A 22658-nucleotide genomic window follows, 5' to 3' on the forward strand; every position below is an offset into this window, starting at 1 on the left:
TCGACAATGCCACAAATCACCTATAGAAATCTATAGAACTCCCAATGCACAATACTAAACTGATGACAGAGCCTGGAATATGCACAAGGAGTTAGAGTTGAAGCCATCAACCCCTGACCAACAGACAAAAATATCACTTAACCTTGCTGAAGCACCTACATACTGGTCAAGCAAAGCACTTATCTTTGCACTGTTTTACGTGCTGTAGTTCAACAGGCATAGATTATACAAGTAGTATGTGATTCATATCTTCAGTGCACTTTCATCTTTTCTTATAAACAACCCGTGAGGACTGATCACATTTGATTCAAATTAGGACTGCAGTATGGTCAGTAGCTAGCAACAACCTTTATAATTGGGTTTGTGTAAGGTCAGTGGGCAACAGTGTAATATATGTATTGATATTCAATGACAAAGGAAAGTGCTTCATGTGCCAATGAACGTATCAGTTTCTGTTTGATTCGCGTTTGTTCAGTACATTTGCCAAGTTATTATTTCAATGCCAGTCTAAAGGGAGCCAGCTGAAAAGAGGAATAGGTGACATCCACTGTCCCCAATACTGTAGGCTGGTTACAGTTGTCCATCCATGGTGACATCCAGCATTGCAGATATTTACGAGAAATATTGATTGTAATTTTAAAAGGTAAATATTGACATCATGAACAAAACATATGACATGAAGTAAAGATTATGGAGATAAGATTATGGAGGCAAAGTACATAATCAATAGAATATGTTTTGAAAGAATTCAGTCAAAGTTAATTCTTGTAATTTAATGGTATAGGCTGTCTATATAGAGTAGACAGCCATTTCCCGAATGGGATCAAATCCCATTTTTAGCTATTAAGAACTGTATAATCAAGTGTATTTTCAAGTAATATCTCGTTGTTGAACAAGGTATTCTAATGAGATATGATGTTGATTATATAGGTAAAGAAAGAAAAACGTACTGACTCTGGTATGGATCGATTGTAATCATGTGTTGTCTTTCTGCAAAAGCTTTTCACCGTACCTCAGTACACGTGACAATAAACTAAACTAACTAACATAACTGATGCCGAATCAACAAAAATTGCATTATTAATCTATCAAAAGATCATACAACAGTTCTAATGAAAGTTCATTGACCTGAGGTATTAATTCCACCTCTTTCTCACCAAATGCTACCCATGCAGATCGGTATTTCTAGCATGTTTTATTTTTACCAGAATAGATCTGCTGTGATTCGAAACTTGAATTCAGCCTGCTTTACCAATACATTTTTATTTATTTTTATTGTGCAAGTAGAGGTAATGGCCACATCTGCGTAGATTTATGTTGAAAATGCAATATATTCAAATAATCTGTTTCATATATTACAAACTCATTCTTATTAAGAGATTTTCATAATACAAATCCCTTAATAAATATGAAATCACCTGATAAGAAAGTGGACCATTATTAATACTGTCAAAAAATTATCTTATGAGGTGTCAAGATTTACAAATTCAGTAATGCAAAAAGCCTTAAATTAACACATCATCCTAATGTCATAGATGAAATTATGTAAAGACTATGGAAGTTGCACATGATCAATGTCAAGTTAATAATTTAATTAATACAGAACATTCGTCTTATCTGATTTCTCAGTTATGGGCACCTTTAGCTTACTTAGGGAGCCAGCATGAAGAAGTCTCCCACACAAAACAAAAGATGCATGTCTTTTACTGATCCCAAATGTTATCTATTTGCTTATTTTTTTATTAAAAAGAACTTGGGTAAGAGTATGAATTAAGGAAATATTAATCATACCATTTGTAATGTTAGTCCTGCGATTTAGTAAAACATAAACAATACACTGCAAACAGTACAACTCAGTACAGCAACATGTATTTCATTATTGAATAATTTAAACCAATGGTAATGACCTGAAATGTTTGCATATTACTAAACTAACAAGAACATGTAATTTTATTTAACAACATGCTTGCACTGAAGACAGTGTAGAGGAAATTTACCAGGGTGTTGATAGTAATGTATCATTTCTGTTGTAAGTAGAGGCTGGGTAGGCTGGAGTTGTGTTGCTCGGACTGGTGGCAACCACCAAAATTATGAGAGACCGACGTAGTTAAGGTGGATAGTGAAAATTTTTTCTCCATAATAGAGGCATCCACAATGAGAGGGGACAGGGCATATGTTTAAGGGGAACAGGAGAACTTTTAGAGGGGATCAGAGAAATATTTTCACCCAGAGATGGTTGCTATTTGAAATGCACTGCATGAGGAGGTGGTGTAGGCAGGTACTTGCACACTTAAAAAACATCAGAAGAAAACACTTGAATTGCCAGGCATAAAGGCAATGGATCAGGTTCTGATCAATGGGAACAATATAGATGGGCACTTGATGGTTGGAATGTACATGGTGGGCCGAAGGGCTTCTTTCTGTGCTGCATGAGTCTGTAATACTTGATAAAGCAATTGTCATTTGCCTCGGCGGGAGGATATGTATATGACATACAAATACATAATCCAGGCTAACACCTAAATGCATAACTAAGGGAATGCCACTTGGTTGGGGTAATCATTTGTCAGATTAAGAGGTTGATGTCAATGAAATTAATTTCTGAAGCAAAATACAATTTGATGTTGCCACTGAGTAACACATCAAGTGATATTTACCAGGGACACCAATTCCCTACTCTACAAAGTAGCACGGTGGTGCAGCGGTAGAGTTGCTGCCTTACAGCGCTTGCAGCGCCGCAGACCCGGGTTCGATCCCGACTATAGGTGTTGTCCGTGCGGAGTTCGTATGTTCTTCCCGTGACTGCATGAGTTTTCTCCAAAATCTTCGGTTTCCTCCCACATTCAATTGGATGTACAAATTTGTAGGTTAATTAGCTTGGTGTATGTGTACATTGTTCCTAGTGTGTGTAGGATAGTGTTAATGTGCGGAGATCGCTGATAGGTACAGACACGGTGGGCCAAAGGGCCTACAGTATTTCCGCGCTGTATCTCTAAACTAAACTAAACTAAACTAAAGCAGTACCAGTTCATAGGACACAGGCATGAGTTTGGCAAAAGGGAGAGCTATTCATTTGGGACAGACTCCAGAACGAATATCCAGACAAATTGGATAATTAGAGCTACAGATAGGACTTAAAACAAGAAGGGTTCAAGAAAAAGAGAAAGTTATAAATTTAAAGGGGGTGTGATATGGAAATTTGCCGATGACACAAAAAGATGGTTGTAGCGTAGAAGATTGAGGAGAGACTTTTATTGAAGTCTACAGGATCATCAGGGGCATGGATAAAGGAACCTTAAATGTTCCTTTTACCATGGTAAAGGATTCTAAAACAAGACGGCATAGGCTTAAGGCTGGAGGGGAGAGATTTAAGAGGGACCTGAGGGGTAAGCTTTTCATTCAGAGGGTAACCTGTACTTGGAATGATTTGCCAGAGAAAGTTATAGAAGTGGATAGAATCACGACTTTGAAAAGACATTTGGACAAATATATGGATAGGAAGGGCTTCGGGGAAATGGGACAAACATAAGCAAATGGGACAAGCCCACAATGCCAACGTAGTTGCATGAACAAGTTAGGCTTAAGGGCTGTATATCTCTCCATGACTCAGGAGATTAATAAAGATTAATGTTGGCCATGAGCCATGAAAAAAAAGGAAAATGCAGGGTTGGGTTCCTGGATAGAAACTGCTGAGAGGAAACTTAGTTGATATATTTAAAATCAAAAATGTCCCAGATAGAAACGTAGGAAAGAACGATTTCCCTCTGCAGAGGGGTCAAAAAACAAGTGTCCATAGATTTAATTCGGTTGAAAGATTAGGATTTGAAAAGATGTATTTTTACCCAGAGGGTGGAAGTAGTCTGGATTTCACTGTATGAGGCAGAAATCTTCATTGCATTTCGTTATTACTTTGATGTGTACTTGAAGAGCTGTGATCTGCAGTGCTATAGACCTGGTGTTGAAAGGTGAGATTAGGCTGGTGACTTTTTTTGACTGGCAAAGGCATGGTGGGTTTCTGATATCATAAATTTCTAGTGATTACATGAAGTCTAGCCCATATGGCAAGGTACTGAGGTGTATGAAATACTGAGGTACTGAAATGCTGGGGCTACCTGAAGTGAGAGAATCAATATTCATACCCTGGGCTGTAAGCTGCCTAAGCGAAATATAAGATGCTGTTCCTCCAATTGCGATTAGACTCACTCTGACAATGGAGAAGACCGAGGACAGAAAGGTCTGTGTAGGAATGGGAAAGAGAATTAAAGTGTCCAACAACCGGGAGATCAGGTTGATTCACGCGGGCTGAGTGAAGGTGTTCCACGAAACGATCGCCCAGTCTGCGTTTGGTCTCGCCGGTGTATAAGAGTCCACATCTTGAACAACGGAATCAGTAGATGAGGTTGGAGGAGGTGCAAGTGAACCTCCGCCTAACATGAAAGGACTGTCGAGGTCCCTGGACAGAGTCGAGGGAGGAGGTATAACGACACGGGTTGCATCTTCTGTGGTTGCAGAGGAAGATACCTGGGGAGGGGATGGTTTTGGGTGGGAAGGGATGAGTTAACCAGGGAGTTGCGGAGGAAGAAACGGAGGGCTTTAAGGCCTTCCTGGTGGGGGATGGAGGTAGTGTGACTGAATGTCCATAGTAAAGATGAGGGAGTGGGGGCTCGGAAAGTGGACAAAGGGCATGTGAGGTATCTTGAACATAGGTCGGGAGAGATTGTACCAGGGGCGGATAGGATGGAGTCGAGGTACATGGAAATCATTTCCGTTGGACGGGAGCAGGCAGAAACAATGGGTCTGCCAGGACAATTGTGTTTGTGGATTTTAGGGAGAAGGTGAAAACGGGCTGTGCGGGGCTGGGAAACGATAAGGGAGGTTGTGGAAGACATTGTGATGAAATCAGTAAAGGTGCTTGAGATTAAGGCCTGGTGCTCATCTGTGGGATCATGGTCCAAGAATAAGTAGGAGGAGGTGTCTGAGAGTTGGCGCCTGGCCTCAGCCCGGTAGAAGTCAGCACGCCAGACTACCACGGCACCTCCCTTGTCGGCGGGTTTGATTATAATGTCAGGGTTGGTGCAGTGAGCAGTGGGCTGTACATGCAGACGGGGTGAGGTTGGAGTAGGTAAGGGAAGTGGAAAAGTTGAGACGGTTGATGTCACACTGGCAGTTAGAAATAAAGACTTGTTAGAAATACAGTGACTTGGCTGAATAAGGACCAAGTTTGTGAATTGAAAGGTACATAGATTTTGATGCTGAAAGAATAGACAAAAAGGAAGAGTGCAGAATTAGTGCTATATAAAAACATTTTGATATTGAAGTGTAAATTTATTAAGAAGAACTGGAAGCAGTTTAAGTATGGATGCCTATGATTAGTATTGGTATTGGTTTATTATTGTCGCGTGTACTGAGAACCTGTAAACCCACGTTTTAAGGGACCCCTTTATAACAGATTTCAGTTATAGCAGACAGACCTGCCGATACCACCCTGGCTCACACCGGCTATCCAGCCCCAGCTTCCGAGCCACCCCCGGCATGCAAGGTGCACCAGTGAGCCCACTGCACAGTCCGGTTGACGGGGTTGTTGTTAGTACATACGTTTTAACCCCTGGGGACACGCTTTGTTTAGGCTGCTGCCAACAACAGGACACGCTCGGTCATAGTGAGGGTCCCTCGTTTCTCACCAGTTGCCGCTTCTCTTGTGTCAGCCCGTCATTTTGTCCTCTACCCCCTCCCCCTCCCCTCCATGGCCACCTCCTTTTCCCGTCACTTTGTCCACTTAGTCTCTCCCCCCTCCACAGCTACCTCCATCTCCTCCCCCGGAGTCACCGACCCACTCCACTTTGGAAGTGGGAAGCGGACAAAGCGATAGCCGACAGGAAGAGGCGCGAGCTAGTTAGAAGGAAGGGAGCCTCACAATGTTAAATGTTAGTCTCCACACCTGCGGATTTACGTTCCATTTGGAGACAAATTGTAAATTAACGGGTTGATTCCTGTCATGAGTCATTTGCACTATGAATAAATCTGATCTATATTCAATGAAGTTCAGGAGAAATTATATTGAGATATGAATGATTTTGGCATTAATTTACATGGTAGGGCTGTATTTGGATATATTTTTGTTGCCAGTACATGTCATCCACCAAAATTAGGAAATTCAGTAATGATAAATAAGAAAATATTATCCAACAAATGAAGATTGTTTCTACTAATAGATTTCCACCACAATGTTTAAGTAATTAATAATGCACTACATTAATAATCCATACTAAACATGATCAGGGCGGGACAGTGGTAGAGTTGCTGCCTTACAGTGCCAGAGACCCAGGTTTGATCCTGTCTACAGGAGCTGTCTGCACGGTGTTTGCATGTTCTCGCTGTGACCACGTGGGTTTTCTCCGGGTGCTCCGGTTTTCACCCACATTCCAAAGATTTGCAAGTTTGTAAGTTAATTGGTTTCTGTAAGTTGCCCCTAGTGTGTAGGATGGAACTAGTGTGTGTGGGTGATCGTGGTCTCTGTGGGTCGAAGGGCTTGTTTCCTCTCTGTACCCCTAAAGTAAACTAAACGTATTTCATTGTCATTAATTTTTTGCTGCATTTCAATAATGACAATTATGAAGTTACTGTTCTGCCAGATTCCAAACACATAATCATACACTGATCTCATTTAGAGCAGTTTAATTTACTTAGAAGCTGAATGTTTTGATTGATGAATTAATAAGGTAGAACTATTACATTAAATTCTGCAGGAAATAATTATTTAGACATAAGCATCCTGATCAGACAATGACATTTGCTGTTCTGCTTCCTATTTCACTTCATCAAACAGTTTCACAAATGAGGAAAGAAAGTATTTTGGCTAATGGCACCTTGGTCAATCTGCATGCATGAACGCAAGATTGAAATATGAGTGTTTCATTTCTTTTTCTTTCAAAAATAATTTATTGGATCAAAGTGGAACATGTTTGAGCATTTTTCGTGTTGTGTTTTTCGATTTTAGTAGAAATGAATTATCTGTGACTGTTGTGACTGTGACTAGGTAAACATTATGAGGGTGAAAATGACAAAGCACTTATTTTGTCATCTTAGTTGGAAAGAAAATTAAAGGGACGTACTAGTAATTATTTAATTATATTGGTGCCATTTCATCTGATAGGGAACCCAAATGCCTCCAGTAGTTTGACTTAGAGGTTAATGCCTTATAATCTAAAAACACATGTTACATTGTACATTCCTTTTATAGTGAGTGCAGTTGTGTTTTGTGCTAGCCAAGGTAGACAAAAATGCTGGAGAAACCCAGCGGGTGAGGCAGCATCTGTGGAGCGAAGGAAAATTGTGCTAGCCATATGATTTGTAGCATGAATATTGATCAATAAATTGAATTCAATACATTTTATTGACCAGCTCTTTTTAAAGTTACTGATCTTGTGGCTTGAAAGAATGTTGTTATGTGCGCTGAAAACATAAAATAGTTCCATTATACCTTATCTCTAGCCTGGTCCTGATTACTCTGTCCATGGTGGAATTTTGACTCCAGTTCATGAATTGTCCCTTCATACTGTGCAGCAGTCACTTTCAAGTCTTCACATGCTCTGTTAATTATTTGTAGTTGTTCTGCCTTTGTTGCAACCTGCAATGTTACAATATCGAATGATTATCAATACTCACATCTTTGTACACCAGTTATAAATTTATAAGTACAAATCTTTACATAGATCTTTGAATTATCAGAATAAAAGAGAAAGCCTTACCTAGAGAAGAATATAATGAATATTTCACTGATCTGTTTATTTTTATCAAGCACAGCAACGAGTGCCGCCCCAGAAAATTCTCTTTTTAATCCCTGAGGTGAAATCAAAGCAAATTCCTCATTACCAGATCTATGACACCTGTGTTCTGCTCTAAGTTCATGTTTCAGACTTGAGCACAAGGCTCATGCCTCATGACGGTACTCACATGCCTGGTGGCGGCCTTGCCAGGAATATTGAACAGATAGATGAGTAATGTTTATTTCTTTAAAGACTCTTTTTAGGCTAGGACTAGCAGGAATGCTGCTCTGTTCTCCACAAAGAAACGTAAGCTCTCTCCTGCTCCTGGCTCCCTGTGACCACTTGCTGCTTGGCTCCAAACTTACCACAGCTCCCCAATGGAACCCTCCTGGACCAATCCACCTTCAGATTCTAATCATCTACACCAGCTTCCATATTGAGATAGAGTGGTTAAATGACCCAGGCATCATGTTTACAAGCCAGATTAAGACTCACGGTCATCTTGCTGGCCCACACACTCTCTCCTTATCCAAAGATCTAAAATGAAAGTTTCAATTGCTTTCTATTGGGAAGATGCAGTCATGTTCGATCTCAGTCATATATAATGAGTACGCCCAAATAAATGCATGTTATTTAGTTGGGCGTACTATATGCATATATTTGCCATAGTGGGTAGCAGATTGTAAAACCATTTCAATGAACTGCCCCGGAAAATCAACTATGCAATGCACATATATTTGATAAGTGAACATGTATGAGCTTTTGTGTGTATGTATGAAAGAGAGTGGAGATCAAGAGAGAGAGAGAGCAATGCAGTGTCATCGGGGAGCAGAAAGCCAAGGCAGAAGACAGGCTTTCCTTCTGGGGGAGGGAAGAACAACTCATACAGTGCTCATAGACACAAAATGCTGGAGTAACTCAACGGGACAAGCAGCATCTCTGGAGAGAAGAAATGGGAGAAGGAACCCATTCCTTCTATTCAGAGATGCTGCCTGTCCTGCTGAGTTACTCCGGCGTTTTGTGTCTATCTGCAGTTTAAACCAGCATCTGCAGTTCCTTCCTACTCATACAGTGCTCAGTTAGGAAGCCAGATTTGCAATCTCGTGTCCACCCGCCTTTACCTGAGGATAAAATGTTGCCTATGACGCGACGGTGTTTTTAATTAAAGACCAACTACTCAAGGCCATTCCCCACCCAGAATAAAGTCAGTATTAATGATCTGAAGTAGATTGCATTGCAAATCCTCCCCATTCTTGTCAGATGGATTCACTTTAAGTGTGCAAACAATTAACCTGTGTTCGAATGAACCATGTGGAATCAGTTATCTTTTCATCCCACATGAATTCACATTGATAATGACATGAATGCTCTCTTGTGAAAAACAGATTTTCAATATATTTTCATTGTTTACACATTAATATATTTAACAAAAAAAATTAACTATTGAGTATAATATTTCATGCGTCCCATTATTTTTAAATTAACAAGATCTTAATCGTACTTATCTGTGTTTCACATTGATTACATATATTTTTTTAATCAAGAAGTGCCTTTCATGCTATTTTCAACATATCCGGAATGATCCATTAAGATTACAATCTATTAATAGTGAACCACAGCATATATTACTATTTTTTTCTGTGTTAATGTCTGAAAAATCATGTTACATTTCTCAGCAGGGCTAATGACCAAATAGTGTTCAGTCACACTTTTATAGTTTTTTTTCCAAAGAGGTGAAAGTAACAGAAGCATGTTGGATATCAAATTTCAATTTATTCAATCCTTTATAACACTTCCCCAAGGAGGTAATCGATAAGAGTTTAGATAGAGAAGTAGATTTTTAGCATTTGATCAATAGCAAAATTCTCCCAACTCCTAAATGTATTGTAGCCTATGTGAACAAATCAGTGGCCTTAGGCCAAAAAGATTGACTATCAGCCACTGTATTTGAAGACTTTGCACTGTAAATAAAAACACATTAGGGACAATTTTACATTTACCTACTGGAGGGTTTTCATTCTCCCAAATGTATAACTACTACCAACCCTTTATCTGCTTTACTCGTGCCTTTGTACTGACGGGCCCCCAAAAATGCAGGACCTGCCACGCTCCCTACATGTCCAACTGACTTGCTACAGATGTGAGGGACTTATCTTAGGGACTGACGGTCCACATCCATAAGTTAATTGTCAAATTCTGAAAGTGAAACAAATTTCAAAAAACAGATGTATCTTTGAATGTGTGCTTACAGCTTCATGAAATCCCAGGATGTCGATAATTTAGTGCTAACGGGATGCTTGCCATTAAAGGCCAAGGTGTAGAATATTAGAGCAAGGCCAGAACAAGTTTTTAAAACTTTGTTAACAGCACATGGATATCGTGTTAGTGACAGCAGTTATGAGTAAACCATATTGGTTTATCTGGAGTCATGGCTGCACCGAGTAAGGACTGCATCTTTCCTTTCTAAAGAACAACCGTGAACGAGATGGGTTTTTATAATAATTCAACAATGTTTTGATTACTGTTAAAGATTTTAGAAAAAAATCCATCATATACTTATTAAAACTCTGATTTTGTTAGTGTGTATATGTGTGTGCATATGTGGTTATCTTTAAGGGGCTGTCCCACTGCGGCGACCAAATCTGCGAGTTTAGACGAGTTTGCCCTTGACTCAAACTCGTAGCATGGTCAACACGAGGTCCTAGGAGGTCATTTTTATTATACTTTATACTTATATTTTATTATACTTCTTCAAAGTGTCTCCACTCCTTCTCCTTCCCCCCCCCCCCCTCTGCGCTCTCTAAAGGACTTACCGTACACTGTGGCAGCCTTTTATCTTCCTCTTCATCGCGAGTGTAAATTTCAGACATCGCTCCCCCGCTTTTGTGTGTGTGTTGGTGTGTGTGTGTGTGTGTGTGTGGGTCTGTGTGTGTGTGTGTGTGTGTGTGTTTGTGTGTGTGTGTGTGCGCGCGCGCGTGGGTGCGTGTGGGTGTGTGTGTGTGGTCGATCCAGTCTGCGGTTTCAACGCGGACGGTCACTCCAGCTCAAGGTTTTCCAGGCGAGTGCCCTCGAGCTTGAAGGTCGAAAGCACTCTTCTTAACTCGCGGATTAGGTCGCCACAGTGGGACAGCCCCTTTACATCTTCGCGAAAACACTACGTGGTAACGATTGCATTTTTATATATTCCGGATGACAATTTACCTGTCGAGGCCGGGATAACCTTATTTGAACATTTCATGCTTTATTTCTCGACTTATTCTCGACTAATTACTGATTAGGTCAAAACACTTTGAAATTAAAACCACCAGCTTCAAATGATGACATCACAATGGCTCAGCGAGCAGTGAAAAGCATTAAAGCCCTGTCCCACTGTACGAGTTCATTCAAGAGTTCTCCCCCAGTTTGCCCTGATTCGAACTCGGAGATTTACGGTAATGGCCGCTCATAAGTAACATGTTGAAAAATCTTCACGAGTCTTCCCGAGCTTATCTGCCGTTAGCGAGTCTTCCCGAGTACCTGCCGTTAGCGTTACGAGCCGCTAAGATACGTCCCGAGCTCCGACGTACCCGCTATGTTCATTCTACGTGCTTATCACGAGTTTGATTTTTTTTTAAACTCGGGAAAGCACTTGAATTAACTCGTACAGTGAGACAGGGCCATTAGTAAAGATTTCATCCTATATTTGACGTTATTCGCGATTAAAGCTTTAAAAATGCCAACTTTCAATAGATTTTTACATATTCTGATTCACATTTTTGCCCTTGAGGCAGAGATCACTTTCACTGAGCATTTTATTACTTATTATAACTTATTACTGCATAATTACTGCATAATTTCAAACCGATCAGCTTCAAATGATGACGTCTTTGAATTTCAAACCGACCAGCTTCAAATGATGAAGTCACAATGGCAGCTTGAACTGATGACGTCACAATGGATAGACTAACGGGGATGGCGAATTGCTATTGCACCACGCAGGGGAAGTGCAATTGGAAATTTTTTTTAAATAGCACTGCTGAGGGAGGCAAGGGGAGTGCTGGAATCTAACGTTTAGGAACGGCTTGAGTTGGAGAACAGCGCCTCCAGTGGGGGCTAGAGGTAGGGAACGGGTGCGTTGGGGGAGCAGACCTAACGGGTCTGCACTTGGTCTAGTATATATATAAAAATTAACTTTTTCCCAGAAATCAAACTTTACGTAGAAAATTTGAATTCCCAGATTGTTAGGCTACAGCTAGAGTGTTAGACACAGTTCTGACCCATGCTAGAGGAACATAATCCAGGTACCCCCTCCCTCCCTCCCCCACCCCCTCCTCCCCAATCACCACTTCACACCTACTTACAGCCTGACTCCAGTCTGCAAAGACTGGGCCCTCGTCCACTACCCACCCCCTCCTTGCTGCCCAACATCAGTCTGGCCACTTCTCCATCATTAACAATAGCAATTGAGGAGGTGGAAACGTTATTCAGGAGACAGAAATGCCAGAAATATCCAGGACTGGAGATCCCAGGACCGCTCTACCCTCAAGATCTGTGCCGAACAACTGGCACCAGTCCACACAGACATTTTCAATCGGTCCCTGCAAACCTGCACTGTCAATGCCTGCTTCAAAGTCTTCACTATTGTTCCCATACCCAATAAGCCAAGGATTACTGGTCTTAATGACTACAGGCCTGTTGCACTGATCTCTGTAATCATGAAGACCCTTGAAAGACGTGCTGGCCCACCTGAAAAAATATCACAAACCCCCTGCTGGACCCCCTGCAGTTTGCATACCGGGCAAATAGATCAGTGGATGACGTAGTCAACCTAGGCCTGCACTTCATCCTCCAACACCTAGACCGCCAGGGGACCAATGCAAGGATTTTTTGGTGTGGATTTTAGCTCTGCATTCAACACTATTGTGCCAGAGCTACTACACTCCAAACTCTCCCAGTTGACTGTGCCTGAACCCCTTGTCAGTAGATCACCAACTTCCTGACAGACAGGAAGCAGCATATGAGGCTGGGAAAGCACATCTTGGACCCGCAGACCCTCAGCACAGGAGCACCGCAAGACTGCGTACTCTCCCCTCTCCTGTACTCTCTCTACACCAACGACTGCACCTCCACAGACTCCTCTGTCAAGCTTCTCAGGTTTGCTGACGACACAACCCTGATTGGATTGATCCAGGACTGGGAGGAATCTGCCTACAGACAGGAAGTGACACAGCTGGCGTCCTGGTGCCATCGCAACAACCTCAATGCTCTTAAAACGTGGAATTGATTGTAGACTTTAGGAGAGCTCCCCCTCCCCTCCCCCCACTCACCATCAACAATACCACAGTCACATTTGTGGAATCATTTAAGTTCCTTGGAACCATCATCTCCAGGGACTTTAAATGGGATGCCACCATCAACTCCACAGTCAAAAAGGCCCAACAGAGGATGTACTTCCTGCGGCAGCTGAGGAAACAGAATCTGCCACAGGCAATGATGGTCCAGTTTTATACTGCCATCATAGAGTCTGTCCTCACCTTCTCCATCATGGTCTGGTTTGGCTCAGCCACCAAGCACGACATCCGGAGGCTGCAGCGCATTGTTCGATCAGCCGGGAAGGTTGTTGGCTCCAACCTTCCTCCCATCGATTAACTCTACACTGCAAGGGTCAGGAAGAGAGCGGGTAAGATCATCTCTGACCCCTCTCACCCTGGCCACAAACTCTTTGAAGCACTTCCCTCTGGAAGGCGACTACGGACTGTCAAAGCCGCCACAGTCAGACATAAAAACAGCTTTTATCCACAAGCACCAGCTCTACTCAACAGCCAAAAGTCTGTAGCCTCCTTTTGCTCTGGTATTTTATTTCATTCTTTACAAGTTTAAATTGTAAAGTTTTATTTTGAATTGTCTACTGTATATCATGTTGTTACTTGCGAGCAAAGCACCAAGGTAAATTCCTTGTATGTATACATACTTGGCTAATAACATTTGTTCAATTCAATTCAATGTGATTACACTAGAGAGGGTGCAGAGAAATGTATTAATGGTGTTGCCAGGGCTGGAGAATTATTGCTATGAAGAGAATGACAAGGCTGTGATTGCCTTCTTTGGAAGGTCAAGAGAAAGAGTTGATTTTGAGGCTTGAATGAAGGTAAGGAACTCTCACTTTAGCAGAAAGAACAACAACTAATGTTGGAACCCTTGTTGCTTGGATGTTATGTTAATGACTTTAGGCACACCTCCCCACACCTCCTTTACTCTTCATGAAGGATTATCTAATGAATGTTAGGATGTATGATTAGTAAGTCTGCAGATGCCCCAAAAGTAGATGGTGTTGTGGAGAGCAGAGAATGTTCTATAGGCCACAGCAGCAAACAGATCAGATGGAATATTGGGCGCATTATTGGCAGATGGAATTTAATACTGACAAATGCAAGTCAATGTATTTTAGGAAGTCATATGGGGCTAGGTTATATATATAGCAAATGGTCAGGCATTAAGAAATGTTATTGAGCAGAGGGATATGGACCATTACTTTTGCATATCTTTCATTCATTTGCTCGACATCTCTCTATACCATTGTCTATATCTCTAATTTCACTTACCCCTGGCACTCAATCTGAAGACGAGTCTCGACCCAAAACAGCACCTATTCCTTTTCTCCAGAGATGCTGCCTGACCCGCTGAATTACTCCAGTTTTTTGTGTCTATCTTTGGTTTAAACCAACATCCACAATTAATTCCTAAACCTTACTATGTTAACCTGAATACCACTTTTGTGCTGCATAATTGAGCAATGTAATTTATGAACCTGCAGGCTTCAATCTCAAGATAAGCAAAAAAATAAATTAACTTCCAGTCCATCCTAGCTGTCTTCTGGATGGGCAAGGGTTAACAGACTTTGCTGCCAAGTGCACACAGACAGTATAAATTTGAAAGCTTCGACAGACAAAAACATTTATAATTTTTTATTCCATTTATAGTAGAATATCTTCAATTTCTAAAAGCTGGTCTGTATGCGGTTCACATACTCTTTTCAAGAAATTTTATGGCCAATTATTGAAGCAAATCTGGAATTAACCATACTTCAAAGAAATGGCAGTTGCTATGGTGATTGAATAGAGAAGCTGACTGCATATAGTCACATGCACTGGGAACATAAAAGAATTATTAAAAACCCATAGAATGCCATCAGTTAACCTAAATAGCTGCAAGACATTATTGTGCCCCAATTTCAATTTTGATGTAATATTCAAGTTAGGCAATTTACAAGACATTTATTATGCAGAAAGAATTTGCCATTATTTATACACTTTTAAGGTGCGCATCTTTCAAATAAAATTTGTTGGTTTACAACGACATATTTCCTGAAATGCATACTGCATTCCTGAGACATTTAGTTTTTAAACGTTGTTCTAATACTGTGCATTTGAAAAGACTTGTGACAATTCACCCAGGCTTCATTAGTTACCCCTGTATATCTTAGAACATATCAAAATTGAGTAGGCAATACATTAATTTAAAGCATTGATTCAAAGTAAAATAGTTCTTTATTTATCCAGCGATATGTGATTCTTTATGTTAGAATGTTACATTTCTGCATGATTTCTTTCTATCTCCTACTTCTGGGGGAAATTAGAATCCCTCCTGAAAAGCTGTGAGGGACTGTTGTAAACACTATGGAATTTCAACACTAAAATCGGAGACCCAACAGTTATTTTGTTAAACAGGATAAACAGAGAAATATGGAAATTGTAAAACAATAATCCAATCACAGGGTTCAGATGACATCAGCAGCTGCAAGATTAGATTACATTCTTAAATTTGCTTACAGGTATCCATTATCATTTTATATATACCATACAGCAAATTTCCATCTCAAAATGTTTCTCATATAACTGTGGAGGTCACTTTCTTTGATGTGGAGGTCACTTTCTTTGATGTGGTAATCTGATATTGCTGCATGACAAAGACAAACAATATTACCATGTTTACTCGAGGAATTTAAAGCTGGTAGCCTCCCACAGATATTCAGACAGTGCGTGAACCACCCATGGCGATATTCACGATTAGCTAAAATAAATGATAGATCGTAATGGGGCAGATCTTTGCTGCCCAGAGATCCTGTCCTTGGATCATGCTGTTTATTCTAGTGTGGTTTCGGACATAGTGGCCGAGTCTCAAAGTGTACACATGGTTGGTTGCACATACAGTGAGAGAACTCTATCACCATTAATGCTGTGCCCACTCATTAATCACCATTAATGCTGTGCCCACCAGCTTATCTTTTCTAACTTTTGATAACTTGCTGAAACAAGGAATTTTTCCAGCATCTGCAGTTCTTTCTGAAACAAGGAATTGCAGGTGCTGGTTTACAAAAAAAAGACACAAAGTATTGGAGCAACTCAGCGGGTCTGGCACCATCTCTGGAAGATATAGATAGGCACCATTTCGGGTTGGGACCCTTCTTCAGACTAATTGTAGTAGGGGGAAGAAAGCTGTAAATGAGATGACGGCGAGACAAGGCCTCAGTCTGAAGAAGGGTCTCAACCCGATACGACACACATTCCTTCTCTCCAGAGATGCTGCCTGTCCCGCTAAGTTACTCCAGCATTTTGTGTCTACCCTGGAAAGTGATAGATTGGCCAGAGATGAAAAAAAATACCATGGCTGTAAGATAGGGCAAAATGAGGAGTGAAATGTAAAGCCAGAGGAAGAAATATAGGTGGAAGTGGAAAAGGAGCGGGACCGTGGGAGACATGGGTTTGCATCCGGGAATGGCACAGAAAAGAGAGGTTGAAAAAGCGGGGGTTGGGGAGGGCAGGGGTAGGTTGCTACCTAATTTGGAGAATGAAAACCCTCCTCATCTGTATCCGCCGATCACTTGCTAGGTCTTGTGTCCCACCCCCACTTCTTTTCCTGCTTTCTACCACCACTACAACGAATCAAAGAAGGGTCCCGACCCAAACTGGCACCTATTCATGTATTCCAGAGATATTTTTTTGGTTACTTTCTCTTTTCTTTCTGCTTGGAAAGGACTGGTCATTTTTACTTGCCTTTATTCTCCCCTTTATTTATATATATTGGCCTGCTGAACCTGGCCCACTGGGCCTGTCTACACAACATTACTTGTTCTTCACAACATCAGCAATACATTACTCAGGCAATTATTTTCACCCATTTCAATGACATTACCTTTATTCCAAAGATTGAGATACACTCCATTTTCCTGGCTGCCATTTTGTCTATTAACTTTAATGGCCTTAAATAAAGTTGCCTTCAAATGGTATTCTGTAGAGAAGTGCTTTGAGGTGATCTTTGTGGGTCACCTTATATCATAGAAAAACTGGTGGTCAGATGGCTGCATATTTGACATTACTCTGCCATTTAACTCGGCAGCTTCTGCCCAGGGTCTCATCTTTATATCACCCACTAGTTCCCGCAACGCACGGTTGCGAGGGGAGGGGAAGGCCTGAGACGTCACACACACACTAACCAACCTCTCACACACACACACTAACCACCCCCATTGATATTATATTAAGAATAGAGGGAGGAGAGGGGTAGGGCCACCCAGCAGCCGTCGGCCTCAGCTCCATGGCCTCGCATCCTCGGCGTTTCAGACCCCGAGTACGGGGAGGGTGGAGTGGGCGGGCGTACGTGATGCTGAGTGAGCCTGTGGGCCAGGCGTACGCCGTCAAGATGCTGCGTACGATGTGAAGACGCTGCGTACGACGTCAATGAGCCTGCGGGCCGACAGGCCGTTGACGCGCGGGATTTTCGGACAGTGCAAGCGTGCGGGCCGCCAGCGATGACGACGAAAAGCAGCGGGGAAAGAGCCGATCTGTGCCTTCCGCCAGGGTGACAGAACCGGGCCGGGGGGGGAGGGGGGGAAGTGGAGGAGAGCCGGGCGGCAGCAGCCGTTATGGTCGCGCGGGGCACGCGATGAGAAGGTGGCCAGCGTGATGCAAAAAAATGAGTGAGTGGGGGGGAAGGATTTATTAAAAATGTGTACAAAAAAATGACTAAATTTAATGAGGAGTGGATGAGCGAATGTAAAAGTGAAATCGCTAGTGAAATGGAAAAAATCACGGAGTTTCAGCGAGTGGCTTCGGCGGACCAAGGAATCAAAGGCCAAAAATCAAATCTGAAAAAATATCTGAAAATCGAAACACACACACACACACACACACACACACACACACACACACACACACACACACACACACACACACACACACACACACACACACACACTTACACTTTTAATATATAGATAGATATGATATAATGGCTTAAATAAATATCACTCCTTCGATCATTTATTTTCTGACTTTTATAAAATGATTTAATTTATTTTGAATTTGTCTTAAAATTATCAAGGCAACATTTAGAAACAGTTAAAAGGGTTTGACAACAAAAGACCATCAAGGTGGCCCAAGGCAAAGCTATAGGATCAACACCATGTCAGCAACAAACTGCTATGGACCTTTTCTAGGTTGCACTATGTAATTTTGCTTGAACTATTATGGTTAATATTCAAGTAAAGCTGCAACATAAGGATTTTGTTGTTCTGTTCCTGGTGCAAATGACAATGGAATACTCTTGATCCTTGACTCTTGAAGAGGGTGATGGGTATATGGAACAAACTGCCAGAGGAGCTGGAAAAGACAGGTCAATGTTAAAAAGAAATTTTTACAGGTACATGAATCAGAAAGGTTTTGAATGACATGGTTCAAATGCAGGCAAATGGGATTAGCTTAGATGTACAGAATGGAAACTGATGCCTATTCCCATGAATCTATGATCCTAATAATATACAGTCAGTTCCACTGGATGCACCACATTGTTCGTGCATCCAACACCAGACACTTGAACAGACACATTTCAGACCTCTCCCAAACATTGCAGTTTGAGGCAGGCAAAGATTCAAGGATGTTCTTCAAGCCTCCATGAGAAAATATAACATCTCCACCAATACTGGAATGCCTGGCCATCACAGCCCAACTTAAATAAAAATTATTTTTGGATTGCATTGAGAAACCTGTCCATTGGTTGCCGGGGGGAAATGGGGTGGGGGGGGGGGGGCATGCAGAAGTCCAGCTTGAACTGCAGGTGGAGTGCACTACCTGGCAAACAAACCACCCACCTGCCTTGTCAGGCATTTACTACCCCAACTGTAGTGGAGCTTGCACGGATTGTCTGGGAAAGTGAAATAAAAAAGAAAAAAAAGAAAAAAGGAAAAAGTGGTGAAGAAGTGAGCAAAAGAGAGTGTGAGTGAGTGAGAGAGAGCCAGCTTTGCTGCTGATTTTTTGGCAATATCAGTACTCTTCATTCAATAAGTGCTCAAGGTTTGGAATACATTAACTGCACTAATGTATAATCATGTAACATTGTAGGATGGATAATGTTATAGAACCGAGTGCTATGAATTAGCCACATACTTTCAATGAACTGTGCATTCATCAACTCATTCTTTGGATAATAATGCATTTAATCTAACTGAGGCTTGTTAGCAATAGTTGTTATCCTTGTTAAGTTTCCTACTCATTGGATATTTTCTAATCATGTGGTTATACAGAATTACCTAGAATTAACATTACGCAGAAACTGAATAGCATCCTCAAATGGAAAGCTAAATATCATGCTGCATTGTTAACTTGTACCTATTCAAACCAGTGTAGCTGAGATACTGCATTCAATCACGGCTCTAGTGAAAATACTTTGTGTATTTGGAGTCAAGAGCAATCACATCAAGGACAGAATCAGGGTTAGAGTCAAAGAGTCATAGAGTGATACAGTGTGGAAACAGGCCCTTCGGCCCAACTCACCCACATTGGCCAAGCTACCCTATTCCCACTTGCCTATGCTTGGTCCATAACCCTCCAAACCTGTCCTATCCACGTACCTGTCCAACTGTTTCTTAAACAATGGCATAGTCCCAGCCTCAACTACGTCCTCTGGCAGCTTGTTGCATACACCCTCTGTGTGAAAAAGTTACCCCTCGGATTCCTATTAAATCTTTTCCCCTTCACCTTGAACCTATGTCCTCTGGTCCTCGATTCTTCTACTAAAAGACACTGTGCATCTACCCGATCTATTCCTCTCATGATTTTGTATACCTCTATAAGATCACTCCTCATCCTCCTACGCTCCATGGAATAGAGACCCAGCCTACTTAACCTCTCCCTATAGCTCACACCCTCTAGTCCTGGCAACATCCTCGTAAATCTTTTCTGAACCATTTCAAGCTTGACAATATCTTTCCTATAACATGGTGCCCAGAACTGAACACAATATTCTAAATGCGGTCTCACCAATGTCTTATACAACTTCAACATCACCTGGCCAATCGATCCAGATCCTGCTGCAGTCGTTCACAATCATCTTCACTATCTCAAGAAGAATTATTGAGCCGAGGAGCAGATATATGGCCTGGTGGCCTGGGCGAATGCAGTGTACCTGACAACTGATGGAAGTTCTCATCAGTTACCCTGCATTCTAACTCAGCCAGTTGATGGGAAAATTGCTCAGCACCAATATACAGTGAGGCTTATAATGGCTGGAGAGTAAAGGAGGTGTGGGGAGATGTGCCAAGAATAAGTTGGGTAGAGAGACAAGGAAAGTGAGGGGAGGTGGTGCTGTGAAGGAAGGAAGTACCATGCAGCAGTGAGCAAGAGAGAGAGAGAGAGAGATGGAGAGAGAGAGAGAGAGAGAGGAGAGAGAGAGAGAGAGAGAGAGAGAGAGAGAGAGAGAAGGAAGTCAGATATCAGTTGAGAAACTGAAGGAGAAAAAATGTATTATATATTCAATGACATTTTTACGCAACTATTGGCTCAGAAAAATGGTGTCGGGATGTAAGTTGATATTAATGTAGAGTAATATTTTATATATTGTGTATTGGACGAACAAATAGCCCAACCCAATTATTAACCACAAAAAAAATTAAAGGCAAAGCACTGGAATCTATTATATACTGTATAGACAGGTATGAGATATACTATCAAACAGAATAATTCGATAGGTATAATGATTAGTACAGGAAAACTTCTCTGTGGATGATAAAAACTTAACGTGACTTCTAATTTAAGTGTTTCCAAATTAATTATTTGGTAATTAACATAGAGATCTGAATTAATTATTTTTAGAATTTTTTTTTTCATGGACAAAAGTTCATTTGTAATGCTTGTTAATGATAGAAACAAAGAAACATAGAAAATAGGTGCAGGAGGAGGCCATTTGGCCCTTCGAGCCAGCACCGCCATTCATTGTGATCATGGCTGATCGTCCCCTATCAATAACCCGTGCCTGCCTTCTCCCCATATCCCTTGACTCCACTAGCCCCTAGAGCTCTATCTAACTCTCTCTTAAATCCATCCAGTGACTTGGCCTCCACTGCCCTCTGTGGCAGGGAATTCCATAAATTCACAACTCTCTGGGTGAAAAAGTTTTTTCTCACCTCAGTTGATAGTGAGTTGTACAACATGCAAAGAATGCCTTTGCTCTATTGAGTCTATGTTGTCCATCAAACACCTGTTTTACACTTACTCGACACTAATCCTATTCTACATTCTATCAATTCATTTTGCTTTTGCCATTCACTTGTGAACCAATGAACCTACTAACCCGCATGCCTTTGGGATGTGGGAAGAATCCAGATGTAAAGCGAAAACCCAGGTGACAAGAGAATGCACAAACTCCATAGAAACAGTACGAGTTTTGAACCTGGTTCACTGGACCTCGGCAGCAGTTCTACCTTCTGTTGCAAAGAATTCCACAGATTCACCACCCTCTGATGAAATAAATTTCTCCTCATTTCTCCTTTAATTCTGAGGCTATGACCTCTGGTCCTAGACTCTCCCACTAGTGGTAACATCCCCTCCACATCCACTCTGTCCAATCCTTTCACTATTCTGTATGTTTCAATAAGGTCCCCCCTGTTTCTTCTAAACTCCAACGAGTACAGACTCAGTGCCGACAAACGCTCATCATAGGTTAACCTATTCATTCCTGGTATGAGTAATGTAGTAGAAATTCAAGTTTCTACTGAAAAGTTCAAATGGCAATCAATCAAATGCTGAAGTCAGTCTGAGGAAGGGTCTCGACCTGAAACGTCACCCATTCCTTCTCTCCAGAGATGCTGCCTGTCCCGCTGAGTTACTCCAGCATTTTTACTCCAGCATGTCTATCTTTGGTTTAAACCAGCATCCACAGTTCCTTCATCAACATTACCCATATTCTGACCAGTTAACAAATAATTAGCTTTTCTGTCAGTTGCACCTGAGCGGATGCCTCATATTTTTCTGCAAAATAGTCCATCTGCCATATGCTTGCACTCAAACAGCTTGTTCATATCTCCTTGAAGCCTCTTTATATCCTCCTTATTCGCAATCCCATCTAGTTTCATCCTGTCAGCAAAGCTGGAAAGAGAACATTTGGTTCCCTCAAACAAATTATTGATATACCAATCCTAGCGGTATCCCACTGATCATGCCCTACCAATATGAGGATAATGATTTATTCCCATTGTTTGCTTTTTGTCCAATAACCAATTCTCTATCTGTAGTATATTATCCCCAAGAGCTTTCATCCCCCATATGCTTTTTTGTTCATCATCAATCGCATGCCTTTTGAAAATCCAAATACATCACATTCACTGTTTCCTTCTGATTTACTTTACTAATCTCAAAGAACTTCAGCAAGGTTGTCAAATGAGATTTTCCTTTCATAAATATATCGTGGCTTTGCCTGACTCTATTCTTGTCAGCTGACCTGAACCGTAGACCAAGAGCCCTCTCTCCCGATTGAATCGGTCTTAATTTTGGGCAGCACATTTTCCCCCTTAGAAAAACATAATGGCTATTCAGTCATAGGTGTCATTGCAATGGGCCTACGATTGCAACGGTCATGATCGCT

The 22658-nt window shown here is 41.4% G+C and overlaps 1 protein-coding gene across 3 annotated transcripts in view; it reads right to left on the reverse strand.

Annotated features, from left to right (window-relative positions):
* pmfbp1 (polyamine modulated factor 1 binding protein 1) overlaps positions 1 to 22658 on the reverse strand; it is a 578164-nt gene that overhangs the window by 250800 nt on the left and 304706 nt on the right. For all 3 annotated transcript variants that reach the window (XM_033035745.1, XM_033035744.1, XM_033035743.1), the window contains one exon: positions 7481 to 7627. In XM_033035745.1, coding sequence (XP_032891636.1) covers positions 7481 to 7627 — 147 coding nt within the window. The remainder of the gene's footprint in view (positions 1 to 7480; positions 7628 to 22658) is intronic.

This window comes from Amblyraja radiata, chromosome 17, assembly GCF_010909765.2.
Source record: "Amblyraja radiata isolate CabotCenter1 chromosome 17, sAmbRad1.1.pri, whole genome shotgun sequence".
NCBI classification, from domain to species: domain Eukaryota; kingdom Metazoa; phylum Chordata; class Chondrichthyes; order Rajiformes; family Rajidae; genus Amblyraja; species Amblyraja radiata.